At 47.5% G+C, this 12,930-nt stretch overlaps 3 protein-coding genes across 3 annotated transcripts; 1 reads left to right on the forward strand and 2 right to left on the reverse strand.

Annotated features, from left to right (window-relative positions):
• Positions 1 to 15: 15 nt before the first annotated feature.
• LOC135805390 (methylthioribose kinase-like) lies at positions 16 to 2,096 on the reverse strand. The gene has a single exon (XM_065319418.1). The coding sequence runs from the start codon at positions 1,938 to 1,940 to the stop codon at positions 798 to 800; it is 1,143 nt and encodes a 380-aa protein (XP_065175490.1). The 5' UTR covers positions 1,941 to 2,096; the 3' UTR covers positions 16 to 797.
• Positions 2,097 to 2,317: 221 nt separating this feature from the next.
• Positions 2,318 to 8,375, forward strand: LOC135805392 (protein downstream neighbor of Son-like). The gene is made up of 8 exons (XM_065319420.1): positions 2,318 to 2,656; positions 3,667 to 3,720; positions 4,580 to 4,795; positions 5,290 to 5,474; positions 5,725 to 5,909; positions 6,609 to 6,765; positions 7,175 to 7,373; positions 7,587 to 8,375. Exons 1-8 carry the CDS (start codon positions 2,492 to 2,494, stop codon positions 7,845 to 7,847), a joined length of 1,422 nt encoding a protein of 473 aa, XP_065175492.1. The 5' UTR covers positions 2,318 to 2,491; the 3' UTR covers positions 7,848 to 8,375.
• Positions 8,376 to 8,473: 98 nt separating this feature from the next.
• Positions 8,474 to 10,493, reverse strand: LOC135805393 (GTP cyclohydrolase 1 feedback regulatory protein-like). The gene is made up of 3 exons (XM_065319421.1): positions 10,317 to 10,493; positions 9,664 to 9,758; positions 8,474 to 9,312 (listed from the first exon to the last, which is right to left on the reverse strand). The coding sequence occupies exons 1-3, from the start codon at positions 10,350 to 10,352 to the stop codon at positions 9,186 to 9,188; spliced, it is 258 nt and encodes an 85-aa protein (XP_065175493.1). The 5' UTR covers positions 10,353 to 10,493; the 3' UTR covers positions 8,474 to 9,185.
• Between the last annotated feature and the right edge of the window lie 2,437 nt (positions 10,494 to 12,930).

A 12,930-nucleotide genomic window follows, 5' to 3' on the forward strand; every position in this document is an offset into this window, starting at 1 on the left:
ACTTCAAATTCAAAGGATTCAAAATAGTAGCAGTTATGTTGTGAAGTGGTGAATGTCATGCATGTTTTAAAGTGATTTTCTAAATTCCTTCTTTTAAATATATCATCGAGAGACAGCTACATAATTCTAACAACTCAACAGACAGTTCTCTGACTATTAAAAACAAAAGATTATAAGTAGTCAGCAGGATATGAGAAGTAACGCCAGCGGTCACCTTGCTACCAGAGTAGGGCAAGGCAGTTTTTATGCGTCTCCTAACTACCTACAGACTATGACCTGCCAGTCTGTTACCATGATACATATACTTCATGTACTATGACGTTAGGCCATGAGCGGTGATAGCTGCATTCCGTAGCACTCAAGATGAAGTACACGTGTTTAGTATACACATGATAAAAGTAGTAAACAAAATGGCTCAGTGCATCCATCATACTGAATGGTATGTGTGTGTTGTTTGGCTTCAGAGCAGTAAATACTGTAGTACCACTCCAGGTGTTCATGATGACGTTCTTGTTGTAGCTGATATTGGTAGATTGCAGCACCATACCATACATTAATGGCAACAAACACGAGACACAATATTTCCGTGAATGGCAGGGACTGACAACAACCATGACTTCAAGAAGTGCCGGGACTGGTACCTGTCAGCATTCAGGCATGCAAGGGAACAGTGATTTTCAGTGTCAATGAGATTCAGTCCCGTTCCCAAACTGCCATGTGAAAGACGCAAGGCCATGGCCATGGGTGTTGCTGGGGGCGAGTTCTGTTAGCGGTCAAGCAAAGCCACCCTGAAAGCATCAAGCCAACGATTTCATCATTTCAATCAACCTGTCCACGGTGTTGACTGATTGAGTGTCTGACAAGATCTTATAGCAAAGTCTAAGAACGGCCAGGAGAGAAGCATCATTCGACAAGTCGGGAATAGGAGCAGCTCCAATCACACGACGGGTGGCCTCACACGCACCAAACCCGACAGCGTCTAACCAGAACTGCGAAATGGCATCCTCGGCAACTCCATCAGCAAAGAAGCGCGACCTGTAGGTGTCCCACACACGTCTTGTGGCTTCCTCCAGAGTTGCAAGGAGGCTACCGTCAACGTCTGGATTACAATGCTTGTGAGCCAACCAGGACACGCAGAATTGGATAGTATACATCCCAATCTCAAATGCCGCTGGACCAATGCATGCAAACTCGACGTCAAAGAGTCGCGCCTCGCTGCCGCACACCATGATGGAGCCACTGTGAAGGTCGCCGTGCAGCAAGCACTCACGGTTCTCCAAGAACTTGCGCGTCAGATCAGCGACATTGCGCTTCACGGCCGCACTGGAGCGCATCTCCTGCGACAGCGCTTTGACTACGTCCGGTGACTTGTTTGTCGGGTCCTCAGCATCGTACGGTCTCACAAACACGTACTGTCGCGTGATGTCCACCATATCGGCGTTGGAGAAGTTGTCGCACAAATCTTCCCAGTCACGGCTGCCAGTGGAGAGCTTGTGGCTCTTGGAATGGATGGCGGCTGCAAACTTGGCCACAGCGCAGGCAGCATCCACATTCACAATGCCTGAGATGATCTGAGAGCGCATCACTACATACGATCCCAAGTCTTCCATGATCATGAGCGAGCGTTCTTGATCGAAGTAGTACGGCCGTGGACAAGATCCTGGCATGATCTCGTGAAAACGCTGTAGAGCATGGTACTCTACCTGCAGTCGAGCCTGCGTTAGGGCGTATTTTGGACCCAAACATTTAATGTATGCAGGTGCCTGCTTCACCACCACACTGCACGGTCTCCCATCCAGTATCCACTTCGCTCTGTAGACAAAATTCAAATTGCCGTCGCCGATCTCCTGGATTTCTGCTCCATCACGAGTGAAGCCATTCAGCTGCTCCACAGTTCCTGCTAAAGTAGCTAACGTGTCCAGCACAGCATTGGATTCCATTACTAACACCTCGAACCTCGAAGCAAAAGAACGGCAAGAACTGTCTGACAAACTCTGGAAGGAGGGGCACAGAACGAATGCAGGTGAAACAAATGAACTGAAGTCATGACCATCTCTTTTGACTTCACTTTTCTTGTCTTGATCAAGCTGTCTCGCCTTGCACCTGTCTTGCATCTTGCAAGCTTGGCGGATGCACCACGTGGCGCATGGATCATGTGATGCGCATATATGCATCCACTTCGCGTGGCTGTGGCCGCGATGGCGCCGTGGTCTCCACGGAGATCGTGTTTTCCAGCTGCCGACTCGACTTGGCGCGAAATTTGACTGGGTTGACATGATGCACGAAATCAGCTGAGTCAGATCAGGGACTGGGAGCTCGAGCAGAGGGAGCTCCGGAGCTGAGTGAGGAGGCAGATCGTGTGCATGGAGTAGAGTTCGAGTTTGCCATATGGCTGAGTGACTTATTCTTCTCCTCTCCTTGCTTGAAGTCAACAAAGGAAAAGTCTAAAGAATTGGGTAGCTGTGTAATCTCACGTTTTGTCGCATCAAGTATGGACGCGGAGTCGTTACTTTCGCCTCGTAATCCCCATCGTTCTGTCCACATTCGTAAAAAGCGAAAATCAACATCGTGTCAACCTCTCCAGCCGTCATCGAAGGAGAACATTCCCCCGTATCTTCACAATGCTGTGCAAAAGAAACGAAAGGTGCCTGATTCCGTAAGTCTAACTTTTCAGCTTGCACTGATAGTCTGATTTGACGTCGTCTCAGATCATACTTCGGTTGTAAAGAATTACAGTATTTGAATGTTTCTGTTGCCTGTGACCACGTGTCTACTTTTGACTGAAGGCATTGTACACGTACGTAATGGTTGAGTTGTTCATAGCTCCTGGCTTGCTTTGGCAGTCGAATCCTGACACGAAGTAAAGCCCGTAAAAGTGATCCCCAACTGAGATTGGAGGTTGAGTATTCTTCCCATTTTTGATATTCCTCCTCAACTACTCTGTACTGCACATACCGGTAACAACAAAGATTCATAACCCCTGGGGGTTGTGTGGGGTTATGTACTCTTGATAACAAATATCTGTTGTTCAGCATGCACAAGTACTTCGAAGTTGCAAGAGTACACGAATACGATTACTAAGCAAAGGTGCATTGACTATACTGTTGGAAGTACCCAATGCTGTAGACAGCAAGCTGTTTCGGCCACATAGGCCTCATCATCAGTACAGCTACAAAGGAGGCACCACAGACATTAACATAACTCGTTGCTCTAGCACCAGAGTGCTCTGACTACTGAAAGTAACGAGTGATGCGTAACGCAGCAGCTCTAGGGCAGCCTACCGAGAGTGCTCAACAAGACAAATGTTGAGGAGCGTAATACAAGATTGAAGAAGGATCTTGACAATTATACTAAATTTTGCTAGTGTCAGTAGTCGTCCGCAATTCATCCTAATGTGTAAAAAAAAACATCTTTATGCGGTATGTGAAAACCCCAAGGCAAAGTTACGGGGTATACACGTGCTGGTGGATGAAATTCGACCACGTTGGTCAAGTGAGCGACGGGCGCTGTGCAGCCCTAGACCTGCGAACACTGGGACGTTCACTGGTGCAGGGTGCAAAGCTGACTCGCTTGATCGGATTGCATCCACCGGTACTGTAGTAACAATTTTTCACTTCATGTAACAACAATGTCTCCTGCCCCCTTGGCCTCCGTTGTGTGTTGCAGGGCCTGTCTGAAAGAAGCATTCTAGCACGTTCACCACTGGACTCCATCACCAATGTAAGCGGACGTCTGTGTTAGGAAATCTGCTTGCCTGTATTTGCATTGGAAATGCTGACTATATTTGCTGGTCATGGGACATGCATGCACACCTGCTGGCCTGAACGACGAAATGGATGTTGTGCAGGTAGCTCTACGCCTGCTGTTGTGCTGCTTTTAGATCTTAGAAACACCTGTTTCGTCTGGGAAAATGTGTACGGTTGTCATCGCAATGACATTGTGCGCACGGTCCATAGAAGTATACTTTTATGGAAGACATGCCAGAAGAATCATCCACATTTGTAGCATTTGATGGTGACCATATTTCTGATACGGATGAAATGTGCTGTGCCTGGGCGCATGGTTTAGTGCATGTGGTCTTTTCACGTATTTGATGCAGCTGGCACATGGCCGGTTCCCATTGGTCACTGTACCGCGAAGTGTTGGATTTGAAATGGATACCGTGTACATGTACCAGGAAGACACCCCAGTGTGGTCCGAAGCAAATGGCCACAAGCCATTGCCAACTCTGAATGCACATACTTGAGGCGAGAGTTTGCAGCTAGCAATTATGGGTAGCTGTCACGATTCATGTTCAGAGTGACGTCCTTTTTCCATGATTTTATCCGCTCGCTCTATGTATGCATTCATGACTCAAGGTCAACCGTGCGTAATGCTCTTTTATGCAAGTCAAGTGCTGTACATTATGAGAATGACGTAGCGCTGGCGGCGAAAGTTTATGTGTGGAGTTGCACGTCCTGGAAAGGTGTGTACTCGTGCTTCAAGTGACCATTCCTGGTGCATCGCACATCTGCATGGACATTCTAAGTGATTTGTAGTGTGTAGTGGTATCTCTGTTTGTTTTTCTGTTCTATTTTAGGAGGCTCGCGTGCAGCCGGTTGCTGGTGTGTCACATGCAACCTTGCCGCAAGATTGGAGCCTTAAGAATAGTGTTCGCTTTACATCTACCAGCTCTTTTGCGTGGGCGGACATGGTGAAGAGCGGACGGAGCAATGAAACTGCGGCCGGTCTCACAGATTTTGTTCGGCACTCTCACGCAGAGGAGACAGTGCCCGAAATCGTTTCCGTTGACGAGGTAAGCTGGTTTCTAATGGTTGCCCAGGTTGCTTCCTTTTTGTCTACTCCTTTTTTTATCTGTTTCACCGAGTCAGTCATTTCTTGACTTAGCACCCGACCAGCTTGTCTGGTCAAGGCCAATGGAAACAATAGACCAATAGTTTTGGGCGAAACTGAAGAGGAAACGAGGCAGCAGAACATTGCCGTTTGTGGTAGTCTGCATGCACATCGTGGAGCCACTTCGCATGCAATGTACACACCATTTTGTGGACTCCCCCACCCCGCCCTCGCCAAACAAGACGATCTTTATGGGCTCGGTGTATTGCTTATGCGATTGTGATTTTAACTGCAGTTGTCTATGCCCCGATTGGATTAGTTTAACTGCATTTGTGTATGCCCCGATTGGATTAGTTTAACTGCATTTGTGTATGCCCCGATTGGATTAGTTTAACTGCATTTGTGTATGCCCCGATTGGATTAGTTTTGTCCCTTTATGGCTTGTGTGTGCTTCAGGCGAGCTCCGACCTCCGTCGGACCATTCAACGGCACACGATGCTCTGGATGCACCCTTCGTTGCCTTGGCTACAGCTCTTTCCGCGCACCCTGCTTGACGGCAAGATTTCCGGCCAGGCTGCATCGCCGTTGTCTGTGTCGATGCTGCTACAACCGGTGATGCAGACAGCGCTGCAAGATGCCTGGTGAGACTAGCGCACACACACACACACACACACACACACACACACACACACACACACACACACACAGAAGAGAGAGAGAGGGTGGGGGGGGGGGGGGGGGGGGTGCATGTTGCAGGTCTTTTTATTGAAAAAATGGGTGGCTGGTAAGGGGAGATTGTACCGGGTAGATTTGTGTTGTCGCTTAGTTCTCGTTGACACGTACCGGTATGTGAAGCAGGGCTGTTTTTTGTTCTCTGTGCATCTACTCTAGGCTGGAAAGCTTTACATCAACGTATCAACTGCTTCGCAATGGTCACTCGCCCTACTTTTACGTCTGTGCTTCCCAAATGACTCTGCTGTTCCGCTCCAAGTCCGAGAAAGCAGCGGGCCCGCCGAAAGTCGAAATCCTGATCTCACCGACGACAAAAGGTTTCCGTGATGCTCTGACTTCTGAGGGTACGTGATGTTCCTTTGATGACACCCCTGCTTGCACCGAAAGCAACCTAACTGACCAACGTACACAACCCATTCTTATTCAATGTACAATCAACCTTGCGAGTATCGAGTCTTATCGACCCTTGAATGTGCATGAGAAAAGTGTTGTTATTCGCGAGTTGTTGTTATATAGTACCCGAAGTCATTTTCACGAGATTGACTGCATCTTCTCTGTGACATACATGTGGTGGTGATTACTCTTTTGTGCCGGCATATTTGTCGCGTGGCCAGAGTGCCGGCGTGGGCAACATTCCTAAGTTCTTCACGTGGAGTACTTTGCTTGCGCAGCGTAGGCACATTGCTGATCATGTGTAAGAACTGTGTTTCATAGTCCGGATGTTCTGGCCTCTCGGTTGTGCCGGTTGTAGTATGCCGGTGCAAAGCGGCCCGGGGTTGTGTGTTACATTTGCATACCGGTACATGTATCAGCACAGTTTTCTTCAATGACCTGGACAGGAATATGGACCATGTTTAGTAGTACCTACATGTGTGTTGCGAGTAGCAACATTCTCCTACTGCTCAGACGTATGAAACAAACTGGTTACAGTGGGTCTTGGCATTGTGTGTAGAGCTGATTCAATTGAACATTGTGTCGTTGTAAATCTCATCATTTGTTCTCTGTGTTTATTCTTGTCATGTGTGGTGTTGCATCCTGTGCAGATGTTTGCTTTTCCATGCCCCTCCACTCTCAGCGAAGTGACCAGGACGCACCCGAGTCGCCAACCGGCTCGCCGAAGGAAAGCAAGTCTGAATGGCTTGAGAGCATTGGCCTGTCGGTGGACAACTTCCCGTCCTTGCAGGACCACCATGTGTTCATGTGAGTTGATCTAGCTGCTTCGCACCCTTGCTCTTAGTGTATGATGCGTACAGCACATGCAACTTGTCATTAGAATGACCACGTCATACTCGGGTATGTAGTTTCATGCCCAAGAAATCGTGCAGTGGGGTTTGTCAACGGCTTATCTTGATCTATTAAACCACTGTCAGTATCTACTGCTCAACGCTATAGCTTTGTTGCTACGTGACTAGTCAAACATATGCGTAGATCTGTGTAACGCTTGCCCCCTCAAGAAACCATTTCTGAATTTATTTTTGCAGTGAAACCTACAGTACACCAGTACGATGTTCAATGGGAACGGTCGGACATGTGAAAAGAGAGCCCCTCTGGACCTGCCACTGATCTTCTGTTTTGTTGTGTACCTGTGTGATACCTATCCTTTCTGCAGACAAGAAGCAAGATCTCACCGACACGACTTCCGTCCGGAGTCACTCATCCTCATCGAAGGCTCGTCAAGCCAAGCTTTCTTCAACTACGTCCTGTGTAACAGCGGTCAGCTTGTTGCTAGCACCGGCTCTCAAACTGGCTTGCCACCGACAATTCTTTGTCCGGTGGCGTTCTCCGGAGCAACACTACATCCGCTCAAGGTCAGTTCTTGTCCTTTCTCTGGTTTGGCAAGCTTGTGTCATGGGCTGGATCTACAATAGCATGGGTTTCCTTTGCCTGCAGAGCCTTTCAGTCCATTAGGAATGGATATGCGTGGCATTGAGTGTGGTGTTCAGGTTAGCGTGTTTCGATTTGTTTACATGACGCTTTTTGTGTTTTCAATGCGATGGGTGTGTGTGTGTGTGTGTGTGCAGGTGGAAGTGTCGACACTGCGAGTAGCGGGTCGTGACGGCTCGTCCACGCACCACAGCCTGGAAGTGAGTGGCGCCGTGCTGCCTCATCACGTGCAGACACTGTGCGCATTGCTGCAAGCGTGCCAGGGCGATCTGCATCTGACGACCAACGTGCACGAGCCGACTGCCGCGTTCAACTCACTGCCAGATGGGCAGTCGGTCACCTTCCGGAAGGTCTCTGCTCGCGAGGGTGGTGACATGCCCTGGACCGTGATGCAGTGACTCTCTGAACATAGAGCACTGTCTTCATACCTGGCATGCATTCCTTTTCAATGGAGACATTCCCTAATGGACTTGAGCATCGTGCAACCGGTGTAGTAGGGGTATTTAGTATTTGCTATTTGACAATGGTGTTTCTCGGCTTGTTCTTCGACGTGCTTGCATTGTTACAATATGTCATGTTCTTGTTGCTGGTCTGACTTACTAAGTTGCTAGTGTTAGGTATCTCTCATTTTGCGAGTGGATTATCTATTATTTATTGACCACCTGTAGCCTGTTGAACTGACTTAGGTTTTCACACTTTCTCTGCTCGTTCATTGTTAATTTTACAATGAATGATAGAAATACTAACAGATATCTGTCACCCTACACTTGCAAGCATCTCGCTATTTGCCTATGCATTCACGGCCTACAACCTCTCTTTTTACGCACATCAGACATGCACCTCCAAATGTGGTGTGGTTGATTCAATTCTCTGATTCCTGGTTGCACAAAGTCGCGCGGAGCACCCGCTGCAAAACACAAGCCAAAGAAAAGTGTTAAAAAAAACCTTTTTTGCTGGTCCACATGCACTGCATGAAGCCCGAAGGTAGCTGCCCGCTGGTCCACTAAACACAGAAACAGCATGCTTTAGAGTTATGCCCTCTTGCTATGTATATGTAACTTGTAATAATTATTATAAGGTACAGTCCATCACCCTCGCAGAACAATGCGTCAAGAGGCAAATGTGGACAGGAAAAGTGTGGAGTGATTTGAAATACGAATTACAGAAGACGGTGTAATATTGAGAGTTGCCCAGGAATTGTCGGAATAAAGTTTGGAGTCAAAATGCAAGCAGATAAGACATCAGATCTAATCGGCCAAGAACTTGAAAATAAAGAACAGTTACTACACACACACGAAACACACTCATTGCCCGTGAGTGCCAACCGACGTACAGCGACAGTACTACACAACACGGCCTATCCTTTCCGTGCGCACAAACTACGAGTCATTGTATAGGAATAATATGCTTGGAACTGCTGAAAAGTATTAAAAATATATATATGGCAAGTGATAGAAACCAGTGCAATCAGTAACTTTACACAACCAGTTCCTACAATTCGAAATAAGACCTATGTACAGGCACTACCGATGGGGTTGATTTTGAAATAGCATCTTTAAAAAAAAGGAGCAGTTGAAGAGGAGGACAATCATTGCTCGTTTGGGTAAGTCTAAAACGGAGTGACAAACTTCAAAGAAAGGACAGAGACGAGAAAGAGAGAGAGACACCCACACACACACCCACAGACACAGAGAGAGAGAGACAGAAAGACAGAGACAGAGTGAGAGAGAAAGAGACTACGCAGACTTGTGCAGAGTCCAGACTATTGTCTGGCCAGTACCAGCGCATGTGACAAGAGTGTAGCCACAGCTTTCTAGCTTATCTAGCACCATTGCTGGACAGGTCGGTGCCACCCACTGAGGACTGAAGAGTTCAACCACAAAAACCAACACAGAAACAAGAAGAATAAAATGTACAACGTCAAAAGACAGCCTCGCAAAGAAGAAACCAAAGATTTGCGTCCAGGCATGAATTGTGTAAGGCTACGATTACCCGGTTACGCACCTGCCCAGCACACAGTTCCACTGCACACTGTGTAGTGAGGTCTAGCAAACACAGCACAGCATATTATCTGGAGCATGCTGGAAGATTGCCCGGCCATCAAACTCGGGATAGCATCCGTGTCCTTCACCCTCCGTTAAGTAGGAGTGCGGACGTGTATATAAATTAGCGTACCGGTAGAGGTATTCATTGACCAATTCACACAGCACTTACAAGTTGTTGCCAGCTCTGGTCACAAGCGACGCTCCTAAGTACTCCATCAGATCCGCATCACTGTCAGCACCGCCGCAAATAGTCGGGCCAGCCTCCTGCACATACACGTATTGATAAGATTAGTGGTTCCTATTTTCATGTATTACAGTCATTGCACGGTTGAGTCACTGTGTATACATTGGTATGCTGTGCTTGATGAAATTCTAGGCTGGTCGTTCTTCGGCGCCTGACAGTATTGCAGAACAGCAGCGTCATTTGAAGACCTGGGGAAGACCTGGAGAAAATTTTGTGGTACGTGTGAAGCAGATATTTTTACTATGTACTGTGTTCATTAGATTCCTTGTCTAAACATGAGATGTCACATTGTCAGTTTGCATTTTGTTTACACTTCAGTCTCGTACCTAACACTAACAGTCATGCTGGAATGTGTGGGGGACTTTTAGAATAATTACTGTGCACGCACTTCACATTTCCAACGCCGAAAATGGTACGAGTGTATGATTGTATGCAGTTACTATGGTGTAGCAAGCTTGGTTGTTGGGAGCATGAGCTGAGGCGACTCAAACAATTGTCAAAACCTTTCCTGAAATTTGAAAAACCACTTACTACAATTGTAGTACTAGTATCAGATTCTACCAATACACGGTACTTACGGTGCGGATTAGACAGCAGATCACCACGTAAGGCATCTTTGCAGCTAGCCGGTTGAAACTGATAACTTCGAAGTAAAAATAGTCGACAATATAGTGTAGTGCAGGATGCAGACTACAAGACTGCACACGATACGAATACCTTTTTCATTTCAAGTCAATTCGAAATCCAAAATCTGGAAACAAACCTCAAGTCAAGAGGCTTGTGTGCAGGCGCTAGCCGGACACGGCTGTCCCATGCATGCGACGGGCGTTCATTAAATATGGCGGCCAAATTTTAATATTTTTCATTTTTTACGCGACCTGGCCTAGTTGTATGTTTGCAATTTCGCTCGACTTCCATCTCAAACGGGCAAGGTCAACCGAAACCACGGGTGTTTGCCAGGTCATTCGATAGAGTTTAGAGCTTGGACTGGCCTTGCCTTCGACTGTGCCGCCGCTCGAGCGATCTTTTTGGGTTACCCACGCGCTACGCATGGTTTCTTTCTCGACGTGGGTGCAATTATTTTTGGATCGTCGCTCGATTTCAAGGGCTCACCAACCTCGTCAGCGAATTTTCTCCGCCTCGCAGACAATTTTCTAGTATACCTCGATGTCCTAGCCTTTCGATTTCGTGTATTCCTAAGCTTGACGTGCATAACTGTAGCTTTTCGTGGCCATGTTAGAGACGTTATTTTGTTCAGAAATGGAGGCTCATGTTAGCTTCCTGTCGTCGTGTTGTCGTATTGGAGGGGAGAAATTCGCGTCAAGGAGTGGACGGACGAAGTATCGTGTGGCAGATCATACTCAATCCATTTTGGCAGTGTTTCATCTCAACTTGATGTGGATGAAACCAAATACACCCTGAACTTTTTTGCCACACTTGCAAATTGGCCATGGAATGCACTGCTACTGCCAGGGGCCCAACATTCTCTGGAGCTCCAGAGGTGGATGTACACCGTTCAAAGACTGGGAGCCACACAGTGGGACAAACTGTTTGAAATGCAAGTCTTCCAAGCCTGGCAGGAAGTCCAAATGCAAAACACAAACGCAAGACAAACTTGCAGCATGGGAGAAAACGCGGGCCATCGCCCGCAAGCACGAGCACATGCACGCCGCCACCACTGACAGCAGCATCACCAAGAAAACCTTGCCCCACCACACCAGTACCTGATCACTGGATAGTTTAGTCTGTTTGGTTTACGAATTCAAAAAAGGAAGACAAAATAACAAAACTAAAAACACGAGCGTCGCATGGACCGAATCTGATGAGCAGCAGCACGTCACACCCGCATACCAAGTTTAGTTATAGTAGTAAAGTATTTATTCATATTTCTCTAGGGTTTAGTGGGTAAATCTCTGCATCCAGAACAGTTCATATAGGAATGCAATAACACACGCACAATGTCCACTATGTCACAGGTAGAGAGAGAAGTGTTTGCAGCTTGCTGGTAGACGTTCAGCCGTGCATGCATTGGCAAATGGCTAGAGCAGACGGCCCGCTGCCCTTAATGTAAGGCACACACGCAAGCGTCAGAGCTACAGCAGCCGAACAGCATAGTTTATGGATTCATGAAAGACTGCACCATACACTGCGCCAGCTCTGGTAGGGTGCCCTATTTGAGCATCGTCACTGGTCGGTGACGTTTTGCAGGCCTCACCATCAAAGATGCGAGGTGATGCTGCTGATCGACTTGCTGGCATGATAGTCACAAGCATAACTAACGGAGGATGGCTGGAAGTCGAAACCAGCTGTAGATGTAGATTCCAGGTATACAAGAGAATTACTGACGCCAGCACTTTATCCGATGCCCCATCAGTGTCAACTGTACGCCGATGGTCACAGGACCGTGACAGCCTTTCGATCGGTCTACGGTCGGGAGACGGGGCTGCAAGCCCAAAGCAGCGGGTATATAGTGTTCGTCACCAGCTGAGCAAGAGAGCTTGCTGAGAGATTTAGGTGTGCACTGTTCAGCAACCACTGAGTCCCAACATAGGTTTGTCCATGAAGGCTGGTGATCCTCAGCTATCATACAACAAATTCCTACTCACTGCGCATATGGCTTGTGAAACAGCAGCAGAAACTGCACTGCCTTGACAAACGCACCAGTTACCATGATGGAGCAGATATGCCAACACCAAATCTCCAATCGCTAGTACAAGTAGCTCTTCACTAAATCATGCCTAGTGCCTGCTGGCAGTGATATTTTCAGCAAGAGCGCTGCAGTTACTGCTGAGGAGATATACAATTGCGTCCTTGAAGTCGAAGGCGCTCATCAAAGATTTCTTGCCATCAATTCTTGGCCTTATGCAGGCACGAGGTGGTCTCCCGTGGCATTGGCCATATTACCCCGAGCTGCACTTGCTCGAGGAGCACGTTGTTTCGCTCATGGAAGTCCTTCGTGTTGGACTGAGTAGGCTTGCTGAGAGAACAGAGCGCTGAATCCATCCACGTCCACAACTACGAATAATTTACAAAAACATTCCTACTGCAGATCAGCGCTTGAAAACGGCGATGCAGATCAGCGACGTTGGGCTTCTCCATTCAAAAGGAGAGCCTTCCTAACGAAGCAATTCTCATGTGACACTACATAGTCTCTCAAGCACTCTAGTTCAGGTCTTCTTCTCTCCACTCCAT

Source organism: Sycon ciliatum, chromosome 1 (genome assembly GCF_964019385.1).
Source record: "Sycon ciliatum chromosome 1, ocSycCili1.1, whole genome shotgun sequence".
Classification (NCBI taxonomy): Eukaryota; Metazoa; Porifera; class Calcarea; order Leucosolenida; family Sycettidae; genus Sycon; species Sycon ciliatum.

Bases quoted from the DNA above. Each gene is read 5' to 3' on its own strand.
- LOC135805390 (XM_065319418.1), bottom strand. From the start codon at position 1,940: ATGGAATCCAATGCTGTGCTGGACACGTTAGCTACTTTAGCAGGAACT.
- LOC135805392 (XM_065319420.1), top strand. From the start codon at position 2,492: ATGGACGCGGAGTCGTTACTTTCGCCTCGTAATCCCCATCGTTCTGTC. The intron at 3,721-4,579 runs GTAAGCGGACGT...GTTCTATTTTAG, and splicing joins CACTGGACTCCATCACCAAT to GAGGCTCGCGTGCAGCCGGT. The intron at 4,796-5,289 runs GTAAGCTGGTTT...TGTGTGCTTCAG, and splicing joins AAATCGTTTCCGTTGACGAG to GCGAGCTCCGACCTCCGTCG.
- LOC135805393 (XM_065319421.1), bottom strand. From the start codon at position 10,352: ATGCCTTACGTGGTGATCTGCTGTCTAATCCGCACC. The intron at 9,759-10,316 runs GTAAGTACCGTG...GTGTATGTGCAG, and splicing joins TCTGCTGTCTAATCCGCACC to GAGGCTGGCCCGACTATTTG. The intron at 9,313-9,663 runs GTAAGTGCTGTG...TGAACTCTTCAG, and splicing joins ACCAGAGCTGGCAACAACTT to TCCTCAGTGGGTGGCACCGA.